At 39.4% G+C, this 22,329-nt stretch overlaps 2 protein-coding genes across 9 annotated transcripts; both read right to left on the bottom strand.

Annotated features, from left to right (window-relative positions):
- Window positions 1-836: 836 nt before the first annotated feature.
- LOC146477908 (uncharacterized) lies at window positions 837-11,696 on the bottom strand. Of its 6 annotated transcripts, none has more exons than XM_085112574.1 (7): window positions 11,585-11,696; window positions 8,983-9,063; window positions 8,031-8,306; window positions 7,464-7,739; window positions 6,975-7,082; window positions 4,615-4,858; window positions 837-1,347 (listed from the first exon to the last, which is right to left on the bottom strand). In XM_085112574.1, the coding sequence occupies exons 2-7, from the start codon at window positions 9,032-9,034 to the stop codon at window positions 918-920; spliced, it is 1,386 nt and encodes a 461-aa protein (XP_084968700.1). In that variant the 5' UTR covers window positions 9,035-9,063; window positions 11,585-11,696; the 3' UTR covers window positions 837-917. The 6 variants fall into 6 exon arrangements, with proteins under 6 accessions (XP_084968700.1, XP_084968704.1, XP_084968702.1 ...); XM_085112578.1 differs by having other exon boundaries at window positions 7,464-7,574; XM_085112576.1 differs by having other exon boundaries at window positions 8,046-8,306.
- A 483-nt stretch (window positions 11,697-12,179) lies between these two features.
- LOC146477907 (uncharacterized) lies at window positions 12,180-20,934 on the bottom strand. Of its 3 annotated transcripts, none has more exons than XM_085112587.1 (6): window positions 20,797-20,934; window positions 19,122-19,202; window positions 18,746-18,784; window positions 15,255-15,500; window positions 14,050-14,293; window positions 12,180-12,703 (listed from the first exon to the last, which is right to left on the bottom strand). In XM_085112587.1, exons 2-6 carry the CDS (start codon window positions 19,171-19,173, stop codon window positions 12,274-12,276), a joined length of 1,011 nt encoding a protein of 336 aa, XP_084968713.1. In that variant the 5' UTR covers window positions 19,174-19,202; window positions 20,797-20,934; the 3' UTR covers window positions 12,180-12,273. The 3 variants fall into 3 exon arrangements, with proteins under 3 accessions (XP_084968713.1, XP_084968712.1, XP_084968714.1); XM_085112586.1 differs by having other exon boundaries at window positions 20,701-20,844; XM_085112588.1 differs by lacking the exon at window positions 20,797-20,934 and adding an exon at window positions 19,940-19,963.
- Between the last annotated feature and the right edge of the window lie 1,395 nt (window positions 20,935-22,329).

The following is a 22,329-nucleotide window of genomic DNA, read 5'->3' as shown; positions in this document are numbered from 1 at the left end:
TTTTTCTTTGAAATAAAAGGATATTTCACCAAAAAAACTATACAGTGATTTTAGTTATATCCTAGCCTATCTGACATTAAAATATGAAAGAAATCGAATTTTCGACCCTTGCCACGATATGTTTGATTTTTACGGACAGCCGCTCTTAAAGCCTAAATCACTGTAAACAGACCACAATAACTGATCAGGTTTCTGGATTTGAGAACTTGTCGTGGCCATGCAATCTTGAAAGCAGTAGTCTGTAAGCGGACGAATTCCTCAGCTTGACAGTTTAAGAGTTAAAGGGGAAGTATCATGGGGTTTTTGGTATCTGTTGTTAAAAATGACGAAATAAGACCTTCAATCAGCTGCCAAATAATTGTAGAATGACGAGAGAAATCAAATGAACTTAATTCTTGAAAGGAACAACTCGTGATCTGTTCTAGCGCATTTTGCAAACAAAAATGAGAGAACTTGAAAAACATTAGCCTAACATTTTTCAAGTTTCAATCCATACCGGCCTACTCTGTCTCTGGCCAGAGGCACTAATGGACAGTTTTATTGCACTGGGGTGACAATTTATAACAAACTTGACAATTATTTCTTTGTTTCTTCTGACAGACAAACATTTTTTAGTTTTGAAATGACAGCAAATTTGCATGATACTTCCCCTTTAATAAAATGGAAGAATAAATGGGAGGTTTGATTCGAGTACTATCCATGTGGGCATTTTCGACGGATGGACACTGTGAACAGTTTCTTTTCCCGAATGAATACTATCACGTCACGCGATTAATTTAAGCCAGTCAGATTCGGAGAAAACTTTAATCACTGTCGCCGAAACAGGTGAATCAATCAAGGCTTTAAAAACCTTTTATTCTGGTTTAGCCAATAAAGTTACAGATGGAATGGAATAAAGCCTTAACAGCTATATAGACTTAGTGATGACGAGATCCAACATAGTTTTTCTTCTTTTTCTTGCTATTTAGAAGCTCGAAAACCGGTCGCGGAGGATGCTGGATTTTACCAATTCTAACAGTCGGGATATCCACCTCTGTGAATGGAGTGTTGATTAACACTGCTTTCCCGTTTTCGTCAAAGTATCTTTTTCTTTTCGATTCCACTGTATTGCAATAATTTGGGTTAAAGCTTCCTTTAAGCACGTTTTTTGGAAAGTCACCCATCATATTTCCGGCTGGTTTATATCTACCAACAATAAATGCACACTTCATTCCTTTCATTTCACCCTCGGCTCGTCCAATACCAAGTACGGTGCTCCCCTTCCACACCACTTGAGTGAAATGACCGGTTCCGCTTGAAAATCCTCCGTTGTTGAAGTCATAACCAGGATCACAGACCTCATTATACCTACCAAAAAATGTTCATTCGTAGGTTCGTACGTTTTTTCAATAGACCCTTATCACTCAGCGGCCATGTTGAGTCTCGGGGGAATACAAGCTCTGGTTTTGCACGGCAAGCCTCGCACTGTATTCGCGTCTGGCCGAGGCATGCCGTCTGAAAACAAGACTTTTGTTTCCCCTTGACTCAACATGGCCGCCGAGTGATCAGGGTCTATTGACAAAACGTTGTCTTGTTTAAACTATGAAAAGTAAATGATGCGACCTGTTGGAATTATGTGGTAATTTAATTAAATTGCGCAATGTTTCGTGTTTTTCTCTTAGTCCACTCTTAATATGCAAATTTTAAGCCCTAGAAACCACGCGTGCTTTTATTTTCTAACAACATAAATTTAAATAAGCTAACAGGTCAAACGCCTCCCAGAAGCTGTTGGGTCTTATCTTTCACGCCTTAACGTGGCCACCCAACAAACTTTTCTATTTACAAGTAAGCCAATCAGTATAAGCGATTTTGATTAACGGTCACGCCTCCTTGCAAAGTCCAACGAATTATTAAAGGTTTGCTAAACGTAAAGACGAATATACTGCTGCTGAACATAGGGACGGCTCAATTTTGGTTATAGTCCTTATCGGGCATAAAGGTATTTCTATGACAGGATGCACGAGGTCCACAATCTGGCCATTCCCAATTGATTGTTTAGGGACGTTCGTACTTTCTACGATAGAACTTCTTCCCGGAACTTTTCACAGGGAAAACCTCCCCGTTCCCCGAAGAACAAGTCACCTTTTTTGTGCGGAACTGAAAGGCAAAATGACTGTATAAAGAGCTCTTGTGACCTTTCGACCTTTTCCATGGAACAAATTTATTTCCTGTGTGCCCACCATACCGGGGGGGGGGGGGGGGGGGGGGGTCTCTCACATGAAAGGGGCGGGGATGCTCGTCGGAATTTTGAGTTACACCCTTTAAGGAGACCAAGCTGGGCGTGGCCAAGGTTTTTTATTTTACCCCTAAAAGAGACCATTTTAAAACACAGACAAATACATTCTAAACTAATAGGCCTTATCACTGTTTTCGACGCCATTAGGGTAGGCAAACAGGCTTGAAATAACAGTGTTTGTATGGAAATCTCATGTCAAATAATTTTCATAAAACATCGCTTCTGAAAAATTCATGAATTGAAAACTTTTGGCATTAGAAAAACAATTTTAAGAACAAAATTGGAGGGATGTAGCTGTGACAGAAAGCGTCCAGTCGAGTTTTGAACTTTCCATAAATTTGTCTGTATAGCGAACAAGCCGTGAACTCTGCTAAAAATAATTCGGGGGAAAAAATACAGGGAAATGTATGGAAAGTTCAAAACGCGACTGGACGCTTTTTCTTCAAATCCTTTTCCTAGTGCCAAAAGTTTCCAATTCATGAATTTTCCAGAAGCGATATTTTATAAAAATTATTTGACATCGGATTTCCATACAAACACTGTTATTTCAAGCCTGTTTGCCTACCCGTCAAAATGGCGTCGAAAACCGTGATAAGGCCTATTGCGATTTTGAGACGGCAGCACCGCATTATATTGACGGCTAGTTGGGAGAAAATATATTTCGTACGCGACTCCTCCCAATACGGAATATATTTTCTCCCAACGCCGTCAATATAATGTGGTATTACCGTCTCAAGATTGCAATTAGTTTTATATCGCGATTCATCCGTTATTAAAGAAAATTAAAACAGAAAAGAAATCATTTCGCGCCTGGTCAAAATGTACATTCTTGACGCCGGCGAATGTATCCATAGTAACATTTTTCACGCTAAAACAAATTTGAAATTTGCCGGCAATTTCGTAAATTTTCGTGTCTAAAATCATTTAATTTAAACAGAAAAAACGTGGACGTTCAATTGAAGAGTTGTCGAGGTCCCATATCGTTTCCTTTGGTGGTAAATTGGGCGAAATACCAAATTTTGATATTTGCGGTACTTTTTTCAAAGAGTTGTTTAAGAACATAGATGCCGAAACCGAAACAGGAGAGTCGCTGAATAAAGATAGCGATCCGAAAACTAACGTTATTGAACCCAAACTGAGTCGAGTAAGAAATGAAATAGTATTGTGAACTTGGACGACGAGAAGATTGAAGAGTTCCAAAGAAAGCATGCAGGTCGCAAAGAACACTACCAAAGGAACTAGTGCTGTTCGTCAGCTTCAAGCGTAGTACAAAGGTCAATATGGCACGACACTGGAGTTGACAAGCAAAAAAAAAAAAACAACGTTTCCGACCTGCTGAAGCCCTTCTTTAGCGAAAAACACAGATGGAAATGTTTGAACCGGAAAGGTGCTCTACAGCTGTCTATAACAGTACGGCCACAACTGTAAACACGACGAGCGTCCAGCACTGAGGCAGCTGTTCTCCAATCTTTTCGAATGTTCTACTTTGAACTCTTCCCAGATTAACATAAATTTCCCAAATGGAAAGTGACTTTCCATTTCATGGCGAAGTTAAAGTGACATTGCCTCTGTTAATGGAAAAATGAATTAACAAGACTTAAGATTATTACAATAATATGATGAAAGTTTGAAAATTTGTTTTGAAAATTTAATCAACGCATAACCGCCATTTCAAATCACCTCTCCAACTCTGAAAGCCATTTGAATATAGCGACGCCAGTCACAGTGAGTTTTGACCATTCACAGGCTTCCATTTTGACAAAACATTTCGAATTTGATGCGTACTTGAGCAACCCAGCTCATTGTCGAATGTCAATTACATTTTCGAAACCAATCACAGACCGCAAAACTGAGACGGCAATACAGCGTGTTATTATATGGCTGGCTCCGCAAGCGGGCCAGATGAGTCAAATCCTGCGCTGTGATGGGCTACCCGAGCGGGAAGATGGAGCTATCTTGCCTGCTCGGGATTACCCGTTGCCCGTCCGCTTGGCATCGAAAGTTTAATCCCGAGGAACACTGCAATCTTTTCTTCAATTTTCTCCTTGTTCTGGCAGAAAATGCTCGCTAAAATGTTCGGTAAACCGTGTCAAGATTTACCTAATGTCATTTACCTATCTCGCGTGAGACAGAACTATAGGGGAATCGCGATACATCTTTACATTTCTTTGCGTGCAACCCTAAACGAGACCTTCCGGCGGCTAAATATTATGGCGTTTTGACCAGACTACCCTAAGATAGACCAAAATCCGAAATTTACACCGCTAAGCTAGACGATGAGCATCCCCGCCCCTTTCATATGAGAGTCGCCCCTCCCCCACCCACCCAGCACACCATACCAGTTTATTACTGCCGTCTCGATGGCCTGTGGAGCATTGGTGGAACAACCCATCGAGAGGTTCTCTCCTTGCCCTTCCCGTTCGGTTTTATTTGAATGCTTTAACGTCCCATTCAATAGCAGTCTCCCGGCATACTCTTTGGCCTGATCACACATCTTCCTGTCAAGTGTCATGGGTGGGGCTTGGTGTATTTGGCGGAATTCATTATGTTTAGCCAGGCCAATTTCTTCTTCTTCTGTAAACTCTAAAAAGACAACAAAGAATAAATTTTGAAGAGTAAAACTACAGTGTACTCTGCTGCGGCTCACTAAACAAAGCGTAGGCTTCGATCGAATACCTTAAAATATCGTAAAAAATAAATAAATAAATAAATAAACTGGTTATCTAAAAAGTCCCGATATATAAGAACGTAAAGAATTCTTCATACGATCAGTTCGGTTTTTCAAAAATTAATGTCATCTTAAGGTAGCCGCGCGACTTGTCTTCCTGAACTGAGAAGGATTTATTAGTTATATGTTAAGAAAGGTATTTTGGGAGCATGAAAGGACATGTACAAAAATGGACGCTATATGTAACTTCATGCACTTGGGTACAGGCTACAGTGTCCTTGTATTTTGAATAGAATTTACCGTAGAACGTTATTGACAGTTTATCCGAGTACCCGACTGGGAACAAGAGGATCCCAAGCTCAGCCAGCATTAACGAGCTTTAAACTGAAGATTATTACATATTTTTTTGGAATGCCATGGCTCAGATTTTTTCGGTATAGTAAACTCCCTGCTACATAAGGATCATGATTTGGCCCCGGTGTTTAGGAGACTAAACAGATAAGCAAGCTAGTAGGAATTTCATAAAAATAATAATAAAATAATAATAATGATAATAATAATAATAATAATAATAATTATGATAATATTAATAATAATAATAATAATAATAATAATAATAATAATTAATAATAATGATAATGATAATGATAATGATAATGATAATGATAATGATAATAACAATAATAATAATAATAATAATAATAATAATAATAATAATGAAATATTCCAAGCAAATTTGCTATTTACAAGTTAAAAGTAGAAAAACAAACTGGGGGAAATCATAATGGAGAATGGTGGGAAACACCCTTCAGCGTTCAGTGATTTGCTCTATCTCCCTAGGAGATCGGGAGGACGGGGTCTTAAGTCGACTGAGTCAGAATATAAAATCACGAAGATTAAATCGGCGATGAGGTTGTATACTAATGCAGATCCAACTATGAGGTTGGTACGGCAGTTTGAAGAGAAAGCGGAAAGGACTGGGCGACACTCCTTGGTAAAGGATGCTCTAAAGTATTCAGAGGAGTTAAGAATGAAACTAGAGCTGCTAAATCCACATCCATCGGGCACTACTGCCACCCCAGCAGAGAATGAGGAGAAAGACGACTGCAAATTGGAGTGTGACTAAGAAGGCCTTACAAAACAAGCACTGTGAAGACGTAAGAGAACAGACATGGCAGTGAAAACTCCATCCAGCACGCTGAGAGGATAACGATCTTGATGGTGAGAGTTTCGCGTGGATGTCAAACTGGAAAACATCGCCGACACACACAATAGCCGGGATAAGTGAGCTCCACGAACAGCTACTTCGAACAAAACTGTACAACGCAAGGAAGACAAAATCAAGCGAAGAGTCGGACGTCAGATGCAGGATCTGTGAAAAGGCGCAGGAATCTATCGCGCATGTGCTGTCAAGTTGCAGTGCATTGGCACCGACGAAGTATATATCAAGACACAAAGGAGCCCTCAAAATACTTTTCTTTGAACTGCTGAAAGACCACCAACTGATAGACGCCGTGCCGCCTTGGTATTCCCCTGCGCAACCTAAGCCGCTCTACCAAAATAATTAAGTGGCGGAAAATTGGGATGTGCCAGTATATGCAGACCACACAGAGGTGAGAGCTTACAGAGTGGACGCGAGGTTTCAAGGTTTTGTGCTACATATGGTAAAAATGCTCAAACAGACGTCGCATAGACGATATAAAAATTTTAAGACTTTTTTCAAATATTATTGTTAATTGATTTTCTTTGTTTATTACATGATTTAATTGTAAATTTAGACGCAGGGCGTTGCTGTGCTAATAAGATGTTCGGTGGATTTTTGATTATATCAGTTGTTTGAGATGGTTGCTTTCAGGGAGCTCGTTCCTTTAATCTCTTTCTGGATTTATATCCAAAGGCTTTTTTTCTCCTGAGTATTCTAGAAAGAAGCTACCTTTAGGGACATTATTATGTTTGTTTTCATGTTTTATTTGTGTGTGTGTGTGTGTTTGTCTTATGCATTGTATAACAATCACTAGGTATGGAACCTACCTCCGGGTGCCCCACCCCCTGGTGTCCCCGTTGTTGCTCCTCCGGTTGGTATTCCAGTTGGTGGCCCCAATGTTGATACTCCTGGTGGTGGTGTTCCTGTGATTGGTCCTAGAAAGAAGAGAAAATCATCGTAGAAATGAGATTTTGTACAGGGCGTTGTTGTGCTAATATGATTTTCGATGGATTTTAGATCAAATTTCATTTGAGATGATTGCTTTCAGCAAGCTCGTTCCTTTAATTTCTTTCTGGATTCATTGCCAAATGCATTTATTAGATTATATCATTTTTTAGATTATATCAGTCGTTTGAGATGATTGCCTTCAGGGAGCTCGTTCTTTTAATCTCTTTCTGGATTTATTTCAAAAGGCTTTTTTTTCCTGAGTATTTTAGAAAAAAGCTACCTTTAGAGACATTTACATGTTTGTATTTATGTTTTTTTTCCTGGTGTATCTAATGTATTGTATAATAATCACTAGGTATGGAACCTACCTCCGGGTATCCCACCTCCTGGTGTCCCTGTTGTTGCTCCTCCAGTTGGTACCCCTGGTGTTGGTGGTCCTGATGTTGGTATCCCTGGTGGTGGTGTTCCTGTGATTGGTCCTTGAGTGGGCTGAGGGTATTGACCCCCTTTGGTAGGGAATTTAGGACGAGGTCTAGGAAATAGACGTCCAAGACGTCCAAGAAGTCCAGGACGTCCAAGACGTCCAGGACGTCTAGGACGTCCAGGACGTCGTCTCGGTCCCATTCCCCCAATATTACCAAGACCTACATTGATTGGTCGCAAAAAAAGAGAAAATCGTTATAAAAATGAGATCTTGTACAGGGCGTTGTTGTGCTAATATAATTTTTGGTGGATTTTAGATCAAATTTCGTTTAAGATGATTGCCTTCAAGGAGCTCGTTCCTTTAATATCTCTCTGGATTCATAAACAAATTCACTTTTTTCTGAGTATTTAAGAAAAAAGCTACTTTTAGAGACATTGACATGTTTGTTTTTATGTTTTTTTTCCTGGTGTATCGAATGTATTGTATAGAAATGACCAGGTATGGAACCTACCTCCAGGTGTCCCACCTCCTGGTGTCCCTGTTGTTGCTCCTCCGGTTGGTATCCCTGATGTTGGTGGTCCCGATGTTGATATCTCTGGTTGTAGTGTTCCTGTCATTGGTCCTCGTGTGGGCTGAGGATATTGACCCCCTTCGGTAGGGAATTTAGGCAACAGACGTCCAAGACCTCCATTTCCACCAATCTGAACGTTTATGTTTAACGAGGTTTTGCCACCTTTTCCAATCGTTCCAGTGCCGGTGATTTTTACACTTGCATCACCACCTGGCGCTTTTTTGAAACATGAAAAAAAAAGGTTGATTGGAAATACATATAGTAGTAGGCAACCTTTGAATCAAATGGCGCTTGTTTGTTTGTTTCAATGAACTGGTTGACCCGTTACTCAATGAACTGCTCCATTTATGCAGGTATAGTCCTTTTTAACGCAGTCGTTTTTAACGAGTCACCTAAAAACGACTGCGTGGGAGGCTAAGACATCTGGAACGCATCGTGAAAATAGAAACACTACCGATTTTCCCGATTTGTGTGCGACCATCCCAGACGATCAGGAGTGTGAACGATTTCCAGTTTTTCATTAGTCGGAAAAGTTTAGGACGGTCGGGAAACAGTGAAATCCCTCATCGTCTGGGATTTTCCCGACATACGAAAACTAGGCTTTACAAATATTCCGGTTCCTCGTGGAAAAGAGACGTTTGTAAGAGTTTCTAGTCACGTTTCGTTCTCACATCGTTCCGTGTTCGGGGAGCATGGTCTAATTGTCTCTTTCTCGTCAGTATACATAATGTTTCGTGTCGCTTCCAAATGCCAGGAATTAAGTCTCACCAGTAGTTCTCGTAGAGACACATCTCTAACCCGATTTGCAGTGGCGTGGTTGATGTAACTTACCCCTGCAAGCCACAATCTTTGATCTGCTAAGTAACTAAAAAAGTGAAAAACATCACTTTACCTGCTTGCACTTGTAATGCCCCAATAGAGAGTAAGAAATAACAGGACCACATGTTCTTTCAAGTTAAGCTTCCGGACACAGCTGCAAAGAAACAAGGAAAAGATTGTGTTGGTCAAAAATTTTTTCTACTTGTTTGGAAGCAATCGTGTCTGTGACGTCACAGCTAAGGTCATCTCACGGCCCTGACTTTATTGTACCCGAGACTATTTTGACATTGGGTAAACGCTGCACCTCTGTCCGACACGTTTTAACGTAGATTTTGTTTGCGCTGATAGCTCTACATACTGTCACCGTATCCCCTCCATTGTACCCCCCCCTCCCACCCCCGATTGCAGAACACTTTGAAAACAATTGTATTTTGCTATCTAGCTACAAACTTCTCCATTCTGAGTTCAAATAAGCAAGTCCTCTCCCATGGACTTCTATCTTCCTTCTAGCATTATTTTTCATTTTTTTTTTTTTTTACTGGCGGTACTTGGTGATTTGTGAGCTATTTTACTGTAACTGTTTAATTGACATTCGGCAGGTTTTCTCCTTTTGTGTTTGCGCTTTTAGAAAATCAATATATATAGTAAGAAGAATTGAAGGTTATATTAAGAAAAACGTCTCAGTGTGGTCGTAATTACAAAAAGGTTCTGATGTTTCCAATCAATTGGTAACTCATTTGTTGTAGCCTTTAACGAACCCGAAACTGTATTGAAGGCTCGCTCCGAAACTCGAAATACGATGATAAGGTAACGAAGCTACCAAAACAAGAGCAACAACAAAGGCAACGATGGTCATGACGATCGCGACAGCGACAAACAAAAAGACGTCAACTAAAAAACGACAATCAGGCCCGTAGTAAGGCTAAAACAACAAAAGGAGCTTAGCAAAATGATTAAACAAAACTACCCCCTCCCTTCCACCCGTCACTAAAAAAACAGACTGATTAGGGAGTTTAAGATGCAACGAGAACATAAAAAAATAGATTTATTAAGTAAAACAATAACTTTGCACCTGCATCACACTTTTTGGTACATTTTTTGCCTTTTCTTTAACGTGGACTACCATGTGAAGTTTCCTAATTTCACGTTTTAAGGAGGACGTACGTAGACAAACGACGACAAATTTTTCTTTCCCTTTTAAAATTTTGGCTTGAACCGGGCAGTAATAATCCGATTGTGGGAGAATTTTTTCTCTGGCTCTTGAGAGGACATATTTGTGTGGATTTCAACAACGCGCGAACACTAAATTGTTATATACTAAGGAGGTCTAAGGATATTTGTATTGCTATAAAAGAGCGAATGTCTTAGAAAACAAGTAGTTTATTTCAACGAATATTATGGCTTAAGATTGGTTGATTTCGATCCATTTTGGTTCTTATTTCCGATTCACAACCTAGGAGTGCCTTTGTTGCTGTTGTATTTAAAAGCAAACTGTTAGCCAAAGAAACAGACAGTAACAGCAAATTTGTTTTTTGGCACATTGTTTTATAACTTTCAAAAATTCTGAGGGTGGGGGGGGGGGGGGGGGGGCACCTCCCTGCCCCTCGCCCTGCTGCGGCCCGATCATGGCCACAAGACGATTGAAATTATGTAAAAACTGTTTGGTTTGTTCACCATGAAAATCCATATTAAGCGGTAACCACACATTTTTGCCTTTCGCACGTTTAATTTGCCCTCTGCCAAATACAGATGGTGGAAATAGTTCGTGCAAGTACAGGCACAGACGTATGTCAAATCTTTACTAGAGACCAGTGAATGCTTCGGTGACCTCATTCGATTTAACGGGGACTTTTGTTTTCACCAAACCAAGTGAAGCTAAATTTATGCGCAAGACCCTAAATGTATATTAAACAAAGTTTTCTACGAAAAGAAAGAAAACGGGCAGAATATACATACGAACCGGAATATCAGAGCAGAGGCGCAAAACAATCGCTAGCCTGTGTTCTTTATGTGATTATCATTTCGATACAATTAAAACGACCGCCAACTGCGGGTCACCGGACTGGCATTTTCAATTGGCAAGTTTAAAGTTATAATAGATGAATGTTTAAAAAACACTGACAAATTTGTGGTGTGAATATAACCTACAGAAATTCATCTTTACCTTTCATGACAACCACCCTCCCCTCCCACCGAGGGGTTCAAACAATGGAAAACACGAGATCGTCGATATCATCGTTCATAGATATCGAATCGGTACTCAGGTCCTTTCAAATTCATACTTTAGAACTTATTGTTCCAAGGTCGTTAGGCAAAGCAAACCGGCAACTTCTTCAACCCCCTGTTCCATGGAAGTTCCTCATCCCACTAAAAGAATTCAATGATGAATGACCAAGTAAATGCGTGTTTTCATTTAGATAAAATTTTCTTAAATCCAAGATTTCAAATTAAATATGTTTATAAAAGTAGGTAAGAAAAATTTCGTTACTGGACGGTAGAATAGAACCAATAAGTTTGTGTAAATGCCTAAATTGGAAAATTATGTGTTAATTAGCGGCTGGTGTTTACAAATTCACAGCAAGACAGCAAATAAACAAACAAACAAAGAAATAGACACACAAACAATAAATCACTAAGCAAAAATCTAATTATATAACGAATGTTGCGTATCTTACCAAATCTCCTTTAGTTCCTTATTCGAAGGACATAAGCTGTAGTAACAGAATAGAACAGAGGATCTACCTGTTTAAGGAAAAACCAAGATGACCTGACCTTTTCCTTAATTTGTTCCTTATTGGTTTAGGGTTTTAATTAACCTGTTCTTTATTCTGGTGCCAGAAGCTTTTCTCGGGTTCCGGTACGTCGAAGACTCTTATGTTCTTTGTTTAAAATGACCCTTGTCAAACGGTTCAGGTCTCAGATAAGGAACGCACGACAACCATTTTGAGGTAGTGTTTCAGGGCACCTGAAAATCGTGTGAAGTTCCAATAGGCCATTTTACAGTTGTGTCCTTAGTGACCTGCTCTTGCACTGGAAGCGAGACTTGGGGTGACCTTGTTTTGATACAACCCTCACTAATTTTCATATGTAAATTAAAACTAGTTAGCGTAGGTGGTGGCTTGTGGAAAAAAGGGCACATGAATGTTGTACCGTTTAGCACTTGCTATAAAACTAAGAAATCAGAGAATTTACTCTGCAGTGTGAACTAAGGAAAATATGCTCCGCAAGAGGTCAGTAAAAAATTATTTGACCTCAATGGGATTTGATTCGGTCGTTATAAATCTTTTATTCTCGTTTATTCAATAAGTTACAGATGAAATAGCTAGGAAATAAAGCCTTTAGCTGTTAAAACAGTTATATAGACTTAGTGATGACGAGAGTTAACATAATCTTTCTTCTTTTTCTTGCTATTAAGAAGAACGGAAACCGGGCGTGGAGGATGCTTGATAGTACCATTTCTTACAGTCGGGATATCCACCTCTGTGAATGGAACGTTGATTAACACTGCTTTCCCGTTTTCGTCAAAGTATCTTTTTCTTTTCGATCTTACACTGTCGCAGCTACTTGGGTCAAAGTTTCCTTTTGGCACGTTTTCTGGAAAGTCACCCTCCATATTTCCTGCTGGTTTATATCTACCAACGATATACGCACACTTCATTCCTTTCTTTTCACCCACGGCTCGTCCAATACCAAGTACGGTGCTCCCCTTCCACACCACTTGAGTGAAATGACCGGTTCGGCCTGAAAATCCCCCGTTGTTGAAGTCGTAGCCAGGATCACAGACCTCATTATACCTACCAAAAAATATTTATTCGTTGGTTAACTAGAAAAAGGAAATCAAACAAAAAAAAACATCCAAACAACAAACCTTAACAGAGAAACAACACACATAATCTGGGGGCATGCTTTGGTATACACCCGAGAGAGACCTTTATCACACGGAGGCCATGCTGAGTCTCAGGAGAATAAAAAGCTCTGTTTTCTCAAGGCAAGCCTCGCACTGTATTTGCGTCTGGCCGAGGGTTGCCGTGTGAAAACAAAGCTTTTTATTCCCGCGAGACTCAACATGGTCCATTGAAAAAACGTTGTCTTGTTAAGACTGCGAAAAGTAAACGATGCGACCTGACGGAATTATGGATTTAAGGTGCATTTTAATTAAAATTGCGCAATGTGCCGTGTTTTTCTCTTTGTCCACCAGCAATATTCAAATTTTAAGCCCTAAAAAACGCAGGTGCTTTTATTTTCTGACAACATGAATGTAACAAATAGAAAAAAGATCCTTGTAGATACTACGCAACTTAGGCAGTAACGAAAAGTAATCCTAAAAAAAAAATTAGGCTTAAACGGGATTCGAGCCCATGATCTCTGCGATGCCGGTGTAGTGCTCTATCAACTGAGCTATCAAGCCAGCTGGGAGCTGGTCATATTGTGAGTTCGTAATCGTGAAGGATGAATAAATAAATGTCAATATATCTTTACATTTACTAAACATGAATGTAAAAGCTAACAGGTCAAACGCTTCCCAGGAAGCTGTTCGATCTTATCGTTCACGGTTTATACCTTTTTACGTGAACTTGTTTCAATCAACGGTACAATTATTTTGTAGTTTTAATTCCGTGGCCTAAAGAAACATTTGCTCTCTTTCCAAAGTTAGCATTAAAACGGAAATTTTATAAGAGCCCGTAGGCTAGGCAATGTTTACGAATGTTAAATTTCAAGATTCAGGCCAAATTTTTATGATAATAAACGGCGCTTTTATACAATTTAAGTTTTTATGCTAACGTGCTGTAACCAGAGGAGGTTTGCTAAACATTAATACAAATATACTATTGCTGAAGGCAGGGACTGCTCAATTTTGGTTATAGTCCTTATCGGCTGTATAGATTTTTCTAACACAGGATGCACGAGGTGACCACAATTTGGCCATCCCCAAGTGATAGTTTGGGGACGTGTGTACTTTCTACTTCTTTCGCAGGGAAAAACTCCCGTTCCCCGGAGAACAGGTCACCTCCTGAGTGTGGAACTGAAAAACTAAATGACGGTGAATTTAAGGCCTCTGGTTACAGTGCAGGGGACTTTCCCCTCAAACTTTTGATCTGTCCAATGGAACCGAAATTTCTTTCCTGTGTGCCCACCATACCAGTTTTCTACGGCTGTCAACACGTGCTGTGGAGCTTCAGAGGAACAGCCCATAGAAAGGTTCTCTCCTTGCCCTTCCCGTTCGCTATCAGATGAATGCTTCAACGTCCCCAGAGATAGCAGTTCCTCGGCATAGGCTTGGGCCTGATCGCACATCTGCCTGTCAAGTGTCATGGGTGGGACTTGGTGTACTTCGCGGAATTCATTATGTTTAGCCAGGCCAGCAATTTCGTCCCCGCTAAACTCTAAGAAGGTAACAAAGAATGCACTTTTAAAACTGAATAAAAATACAGTATCGCTCCACTGCGGCTTGGACAAGGTCTGATCTGCAAATATTGAAATACTTCTCCCATAAGCACAGATTACCACGATTCGAAGCGGGATTAAAAGGCGCAGCTTGCCTCAAAATCTTCCAAGTTATATTAAAATCTGAACCGGCGTCTTTTAAATGCCAAACGTGTTTACTTAGTTCTGTACTGAGCCTCTTGTTCGCGTCTCGGAATGATGACATATGATTCGCGAACCTCGTTTTAAAAGAGGTCTCAGTAAGTCCTACGTACGATTGGGCCGGCCTGTTGTCTTCGGTAGGAACCATTGCCTGATAAACCACGGTTGGTTTAAGGCAATTCCCGGCCATCCATAGGGCAGTCGTCTGGTTGCCGGCAGTTGCATGCTCGAGATGGGATGTTTGTGTCAGATCAGAGAAAGAAGAAGTGTTTCTCCGTAGCAAGACAGCCACGGGTACTAAAACATGAAGGAACTTCTTCGTAATGTTTTAATACAGCTTTCAATTGGTAAATGTTATTGGTTAAATTTTATGTATGAACCCATGATAGGATTTTGAGTAAGCCGTGCCACCAGTAGAACTGGCGGAGAAGGCGGAATCCATATTTCTTTGAATTTTCAATTTTCAATTTCTTTGAAATTGATGCCTAAGAAAAGGAGAACATTATTGAAAAAATGAGATTTTGTACATAGCATTGTTGTGCGAATATAATGTTCGGTGGATCTTGAATCAAATTTCGTTTGAGACTATTGCCGCCAGGGAGCTCGTTCCTTTAATTTCTTTTTGGATTCATTACCAAAGGCATTTCTTTCCTGAGTATTTAAAAAAGCTACCTTTAGAGACATTAACATGTTTGTTTTCATATTTTTTCTGGTGTATTTTATGAATTGTATTATATAATCGCTAGGTATGGAACCTACCTCCGGGTGCCCCACCTCCTGGTGTCTCTGTTGTTGCTCCACCGGTTGGTATCTCTGGCCCCGATGTTGGTATCCCTGGTGGTGGTGATCCTGTGATTGGTCCTTGAGTGGGCTGAGGATATTGACCCCCTTCGGTAGGGAATTCATTTTTACCAATCTGAACGTTTATGTTTAACGAGGTTTTGCCGTTTTTGGCAATCTTTCCAGTGCCGATGATTTTTATACTAGCACCACCACCCGGCGCTCCTTTGAAAAATGAAAAAAAGAAAAGACAAAAAAAAATAAAATAAAATAAAATAAATACATATAGTAATAGACATACATATAGACAGCCTTTGAATCAAATGGCGCTTGTTCGTTTGCCTGAACTGGTTGACCTGTTTTTCAATGAAATGCTCCATTTATCCACGCGCAACTCTAAACACTTGGTGTAAATAAGATGAGCCTTTTGTTTGCATTCGACGAGACACACATTTATAACCAGTTCTTCAGATTAGTCCAGTCCCTTTTACAACATAAAATTGCATCGAAAATTAATTTCCTTTAGTCAGGAAGACCTTGCCTAGTCCTTCAGAGCGGAAAAACGTTTCGCCCAATTTTTCTCCGCATATCCGTTCGCGGGCGCAAATGAACTGAAAACGCTGTTGTTCGATTCTGTTGTCGTTGTTGAGCAGTGGCTTTTGTGGTAAAACAAAAAATACATTTTATCATCTACGTTTTGACCAATTTTATCGAAAATGCTATAAAATCGGACAGGGAATTTTACCAACACCGAGTAAGGACAAGAGCGAAAACTGGACTTGTAGTACAGCTTCCGGTACATGACTATAAAAAACAGCAAAAGGACACTTCTGGTAACTATATGCTACCCGAGCTTCATTTCTATGTAATTCTCTATGTTTCTCATTACAAGACAATTCATATTTGGCCTCAGCACAACTGAAATTGAAATAAAATTCTATTTAAAAAATGGAGCTGGTCAACCTCTGCTTACCTGATGCAATTTTTTTTTTTCGTTTTGAGAATAAAATTGCGCGACGAGTGAATTATGGCAAGAGAACTTTTTTATTGTGTTTATCATGATCAACTTTTAGCTAATTAAACTGGACCACAAGTAGGGAAAGCTAATCGAGGGGGCCATTGAAAGACAAAAAAAAATCTATTGAAATATATTGAAGAGACATAAACTAAACTAAACTAAAGGAAATAAAGCAGTAAAATATACTAAGAGATCGAAAGTAACGCATCGCATGAAATTGCTCCCTCGACACCGATAATTAGATCCTTGTGAAAAAAATTAAAAATCCACTCTGGCAAACAATTATATTCTTTGGCAAACTCAGTTATTAACGATTAATAATTTTTCTACCCAGGGTTGAGCTCTCGACCTTAAATATGCAGAGGTTTGTTTATATAGTCGCTTTTTGTAAAAAGGTCCATGACAATAACAGACCCGCACAGGCGATTTGTTTACGCGCCGCGGGAACAATGAAGGTTTGAAAGTCTTCTTAAAGTCTAGGAAGCCCTAAGAAAATCGACCCACAGCAAGGTTACATCTGCAGCTATCTTCTTGTGTGGGATGATTATCGCTACTTACCAGGATAACTGCGGTAGCATAATAAATTGTTGAAAATAAGAAAATTAAAGTTGCCGTCATTTTTTAAACTTTTTGTGCCCAGCGCTGACGTCCGTTTTTTCGCTCTGAAGCCCAGTCCCTGTACGGCTTTCTCCCAGGCTCTCACGGTCAATTTACTTCGGTGACGTATGCGAGGCGAACGGCCGGGGAAAGCTTAGACAAAACGGACTGCGCCTGCGTCTGCTTTATTTTTCAAAATGGCGGACTTTACGGGTTTATATAAGATGTTGCAAACAGTGGGAAATTAGGGACGTTAAGCAGCGACGACGGCAACGGCAACGACGTCACCTGGAAATATAAATTTTATTTCATGTGTTACTTCGCGATTATTTCATTTCGCTCAACTTTTAATAAAGTGGCGAACTAACCAGGAATCAAATTGGTAGGAGTGGCATGCAAGTTAAGAAGGAAAATGAACGTTCTCCACAAAATCTTGAATGTGGTCATTTCACGTTGTTGTTTTGCAGAGGACGACAAAGAAATGTGCCAAAATGTAAAAAGCACGTGCAGAGCGATTGTTTTTATTCATTAAACCTATCGTTTTGCGGCGTTGTCGTTACCGTCGCTGTCGTCGTTATTTAAGCTTCCTATTTTATGGTTTCAAAACCCTTGTGGATGCATGTGCATGTGACTGTTGCCATCTTTGCAAACTCCTGAAAATGTAATGCATGGACCACTTGCGATCGATTTAAGCTCTTTCGACCTTATTCCGACGGAGCTTTAACATGAAAAACAACTGTGACTGAAATATAAAAGTTCTCTTAACTTTTTCTTCAACCAAATAATGTATCGAAAATTAAAAGCCGGTCAAGATTTTAATTCTTTTTTTGTATGAGGCAAAAATGGAGAAAAATAAAAGCCTTACGTAGTCCCCTGTGGAAAGTATAAAGCTCGAACTTAAAAGAAGGCCTACTTTCGTCCTTCTCCTTGGAAGGTGTTAAACTACCAAATTGCTGGGTCACACTCTCTAGTTCGCTTTCTAAAAATCTAGTAAATAACCGGTTGAAAATAGAGGGCCTTTCATTACAACATGATGATTTCAACGGTGAAGCCGGTGGCTCATTTCCCAGTTAAATGAACTTATGCTTACCTTCAAATTGCTCGTCGTAAAGGCGTTTTCTATAAGATAAAGCCGTACCGTATGGTCTGTTTGTTTCCTTTTCAAAAATAATATAAATTAACTACTCTTATACACTCGAAAGAGACTTATCCACCGAAGCATTTGCGTCGAAAATGAGTTCGAACTTACCACTTCTTCCAATTCTCCGCCATGGCGCGAACCGCCCAGAACGTGAAATTTCGCGCCAGAAAAAAATGAGACATTTGTCTATATTTTTGATTTTTGTCTAGGCCTCGCTTTTTTCGTAAGGACTCCTGAAATGGATTGACCGAGATGAAAAACAGAGAGAGGCCTAGGAACTAGGCAAAGGAATACCCATTTAGCCCGCTTACAAATATTTCGGCTCCTTGTGGAAAAGAGACGTCTGTCCCAGTAAGCGTTTCTAGTTACGTTTTGTTCTCACATCGTTCCGTGTTCGGTGAACATGGACTAATTGGCTTTTTCTCGTCAGTATACATAATATTTCGTGTCGCTTCAAAATGCCGTTAATGCAACTTTCGAAAATGGAGCATATTGTGAAGTACTATGAGGTACTCCCTCTCAAAACTGGCGAGTACAATCATCTACGAGTTGGCGTATATTCCAGTAAAACACTCGTGTCTATATAATAAATAACGAATTGCTACGGTAACTCGTACATCAATGGTTAAAAACAATATATTTTTTATGTGGTATAAACGAAAAAAAAAAAAAAGACCAGTTTTAGAGACGGACAATATAATCAATTTAACTTACCTTCATTAAACTTTTCCGTCAAAACCTGTTGCCTTTTTTCTAACAGACGAGGGAAAAGGAAAAAAAAAAGCATTACATTGCATTTTGCTGTGAAACGGCCTTACTGGCAATCAAGTTTCCAATCACCAATCAAACGTTCCTCATCCGTAAAGTTGAGAAATACATTAACCGAAGTCATGATTAAATTTATAGTAGGAGGAAGAGGTCGAACCTATTGTCATTTAGTCAAATTTAGGTCACCAATTCTCACCAATCGTTTTCTTAGATACACATCTCCAACCCGAGTTTGCAGTGGCGTGGTTGACGTAACTTATCCCTAGAAGCTACCATCTTTGATCCGCTAAGAAACTGAAAAAAGTGAAAAACATCACTTTACCTGCTTGCACTTGTAATACCCCAATAAAGAGTAAGAAATAACAGAACCACATGTTCTTTCAAGTTAAGCTTCCGGACACAGCTGCAAAGAAACAAGCAAACGGTTATGTGTTGGGCAAACATTCTTTCTACTTGTTTTGAAGCAATCGTGTCTGTGACGTCACAGCCAGGGTCATCTCATCATTGGGGTCAAACAGGTGGCTGCTTGTAGGAAACTGGGTCAAAAGAGGTGTCTCTAGGTACCTCACGGTCCTGACCGTATTGTAACCGGAGCTGGGATGACATTGGGGAAACGTTGCACCTCTGTCCGTAACGTATTTTAACGTGAATTTGCTTTGTGCTGTTGGCTGTGCAAATTGTGACCGGCACATTGCTTTGAGAATAGGTTCTACCTTATCGAAGGACAACCCATTCAATACCGTACCATCTAAAATTGTATGCCCTCTTTATGATAGGACACCATGAAAACAATTCTATTTTGCCTTCTGGTGGCAAACTTCTCCATTTTTAGTCCAAATAAGCAAGGCCTCTCCCAAGGACTTTCTATCCTCCTCTAGTATGATTTTTTTTTTACCGGCGGTACTTGGTGATTTGTGAGCTAGTTTACTGTAACTGTTTATTTGACATTCGACAGGTTTTCTCCTTTTGTGTTTACGCTTTTAAAAAATCAATTTATATAGTAAGAAGAATTGAAGGTTACATAAAGAAAATCGTTCTTAATTAAGAAAAACGCCTCAGTGTCGTCGTAATTACAAAAAGGTTCTGATTTTTTCAATCAATTTAAAATTTATATGTTGCAACCTTTAACGAAACACGCACCTGTATTGAAGTCTCCCTTCGAAACTCGAAATACTATGATACGGTAACAAAACTACAAAAACAAGAGCAACTGAGAGACCATTGAATGCTTCGGTGACCTCATTCGATTTAACGCGGACTTTCTTTCTCACTAGACAAAGTGAAACTTAATTTTTACGCAAGACCCTTAATGTATATTAAACAAAGTATACAAAGTTTACAACGAAAGAAAAAAAACAAAAAAACAGAACTGAATATCAAACAGAAGCACACAAAAATCGCGAGCCTGTGTTCTTTATGTGATTACCATTTCAATGCAATTCTAACCAAGCACCAACTTTGAGTCACCTGACTGGCAATTCCAATATAATTGGCAAGTTTAATGTTTCAAAGAACACTGACGAATTTGTGATATGAATATAACTTACAGAAATACATCTTTACCTTTCATGACAACCACCCTCCCTTCCCTCTGCGGGATTCAAACAATGAAAAGCGTGAGATTGGGCAAATGTTATCGTTCGCAGATGTCGTTTCAGTACTGGTCTTTTACAATTCATATTCTTTAGAACTTATTGTATCAACATTGCAAGCCAAAGTATAACGACAACTTCTTCAACCCTCTTTTCCATGAAATTTCTTCATCCAACTAATATTTTTGAAGAATTTAATAATGAATGACCAAGTAAATAGTAGACCAAACAAACAAACAAACAAAGAAAGAACTCGACAATATATCAATTAGCAAAAAATCTAATCATTATGAACGTTGCGTATCTTACCAAATCTCCTTTCGCTTCTTATTCAAAGGATATAAGCTGTAATAACAGAATACAACAGAGGATTATCTGTTTAAGGAAAAAACAAGGTGACCTGACCTTTTCCTTTATTTGTTCCTCATTGGTTTAAGGTTTTGATCAACCTGTTCTTTATCCTGGTGCCAGAGGTTTTTCTTGAACGGTTTCCGGTTCCGTTACGTCTAAGACTGTTATTGTCTTTGTTTAAAATGACCCTTGTCAAACGGTTCGGTTTCGGGAGATGAGGTAGTGTTTCAAGTCACCTGTTAAGTGATGTTTCAAGACACCTGAAAATCGTGTGAAGTTCCTATCGTCTGTGAAAAAAAGAGCACATGAAATGTTGTACCGCGTAGCACTTGTTATACAACTGAGAAATCAGATAATTTACTCTCGATGTGAACTAAGGAAAGTATGCTCCGCAAGAGGTCAGTAAAAAATTATTTGATCTCGATGGGATTCGATTCGGTCGTTAGAACATCGGTGATCCAAATCCGGGAATCATGGGTTAGAATCCCATCGAGATGAAAGATCATTTTGTTTATCTCGTGCGGAGGCCACATTCTAAACTAAGAAATAAAATAATATTAAAATGCGTTGTCACAGGAGAGGAAATAGTATTTAAGCCCCGGTAATGTTCTTGAGGTCACAGAACAAACACCCCACCCTCCCTCTCGTCCATTGGCTCATCGCTATGACTGATATTAATTATTTACACAGTCAAACCGCTGTTAGACTCTAGGTAGACGACAATTTCTGTACCCTATCTTCTGACTATTCTATTCTGAACTTGTGTCTTTTCAAAGATCAAATACGTTTCAATTCCTTTCATCCATTATATAAGAAACGTCCGTTACTTTGGGAGCTCAATGCTTATAAGCTTTTTGTAAGTCTGAGTTTACTAATTTACTAAAACTGTTTCAGGAACCACCGGGCCAGTGAATCGGTTTTCCATATTTCCTACGTACGTTCAAACAGTAAACAAAGACACATAGTGCAAAACCAGTCTCGAGATATCGTACTTCTAGATCTCGTTAAAGAACTTCAAACCTTTTTAGTAAATCGAAAAATGATTTAGTAAACTCAGGGACCCACAAGAAAAAACACCCTATCAGGTTTGAGCTCTCAAAGTGAAATCCTTGGGCCAGTTATTTAAACAGAGTCTAACTTGGGCCCCGGCTTAAGACAATTAGTGGGCCTCAAAATCTGTTTAAAAGTTGTTTATTCTAAGTAGATAAACAGTTTGCTAGTTTGGGATGCAAGCCTTCTTGTCACCGTTAGCAGCAGACAGTGTTTAGATATGATTGTTGGCAAAATTGAAAATTGCTTAGAACGTGGTTTTATTAAACACTGTCTAAACAGTCTTTTAGACCCCTTATCTTTAACAGACTTTTCTTTAACTACTTTTTTCTACGTTTAACCGCGATTAAAGAGTTTTAGGTCTCAACAACTCTGACAATCAAAATTTTTCTTTCTTCAAGACTGGCTGTGGTCACACTGTAGAGCTAAAACGCGATTTAGCATGCTACATCACTACTGAACTAAAATCTATTTGCGACGGAATAAAATAACCACCCGTAGATTGTGTTTTAAAATTGGACAAGCAAGGCATTCTTG

This window comes from Pavona decussata, unplaced genomic scaffold, assembly GCF_977016875.1.
Source record: "Pavona decussata unplaced genomic scaffold, jaPavDecu1.1 SCAFFOLD_67, whole genome shotgun sequence".
Taxonomy (NCBI): Eukaryota; Metazoa; Cnidaria; class Anthozoa; order Scleractinia; family Agariciidae; genus Pavona; species Pavona decussata.
The sequence above is the reverse complement of the archived record's forward strand: the minus strand, read 5'-3'. Positions and strand labels throughout refer to the sequence as shown.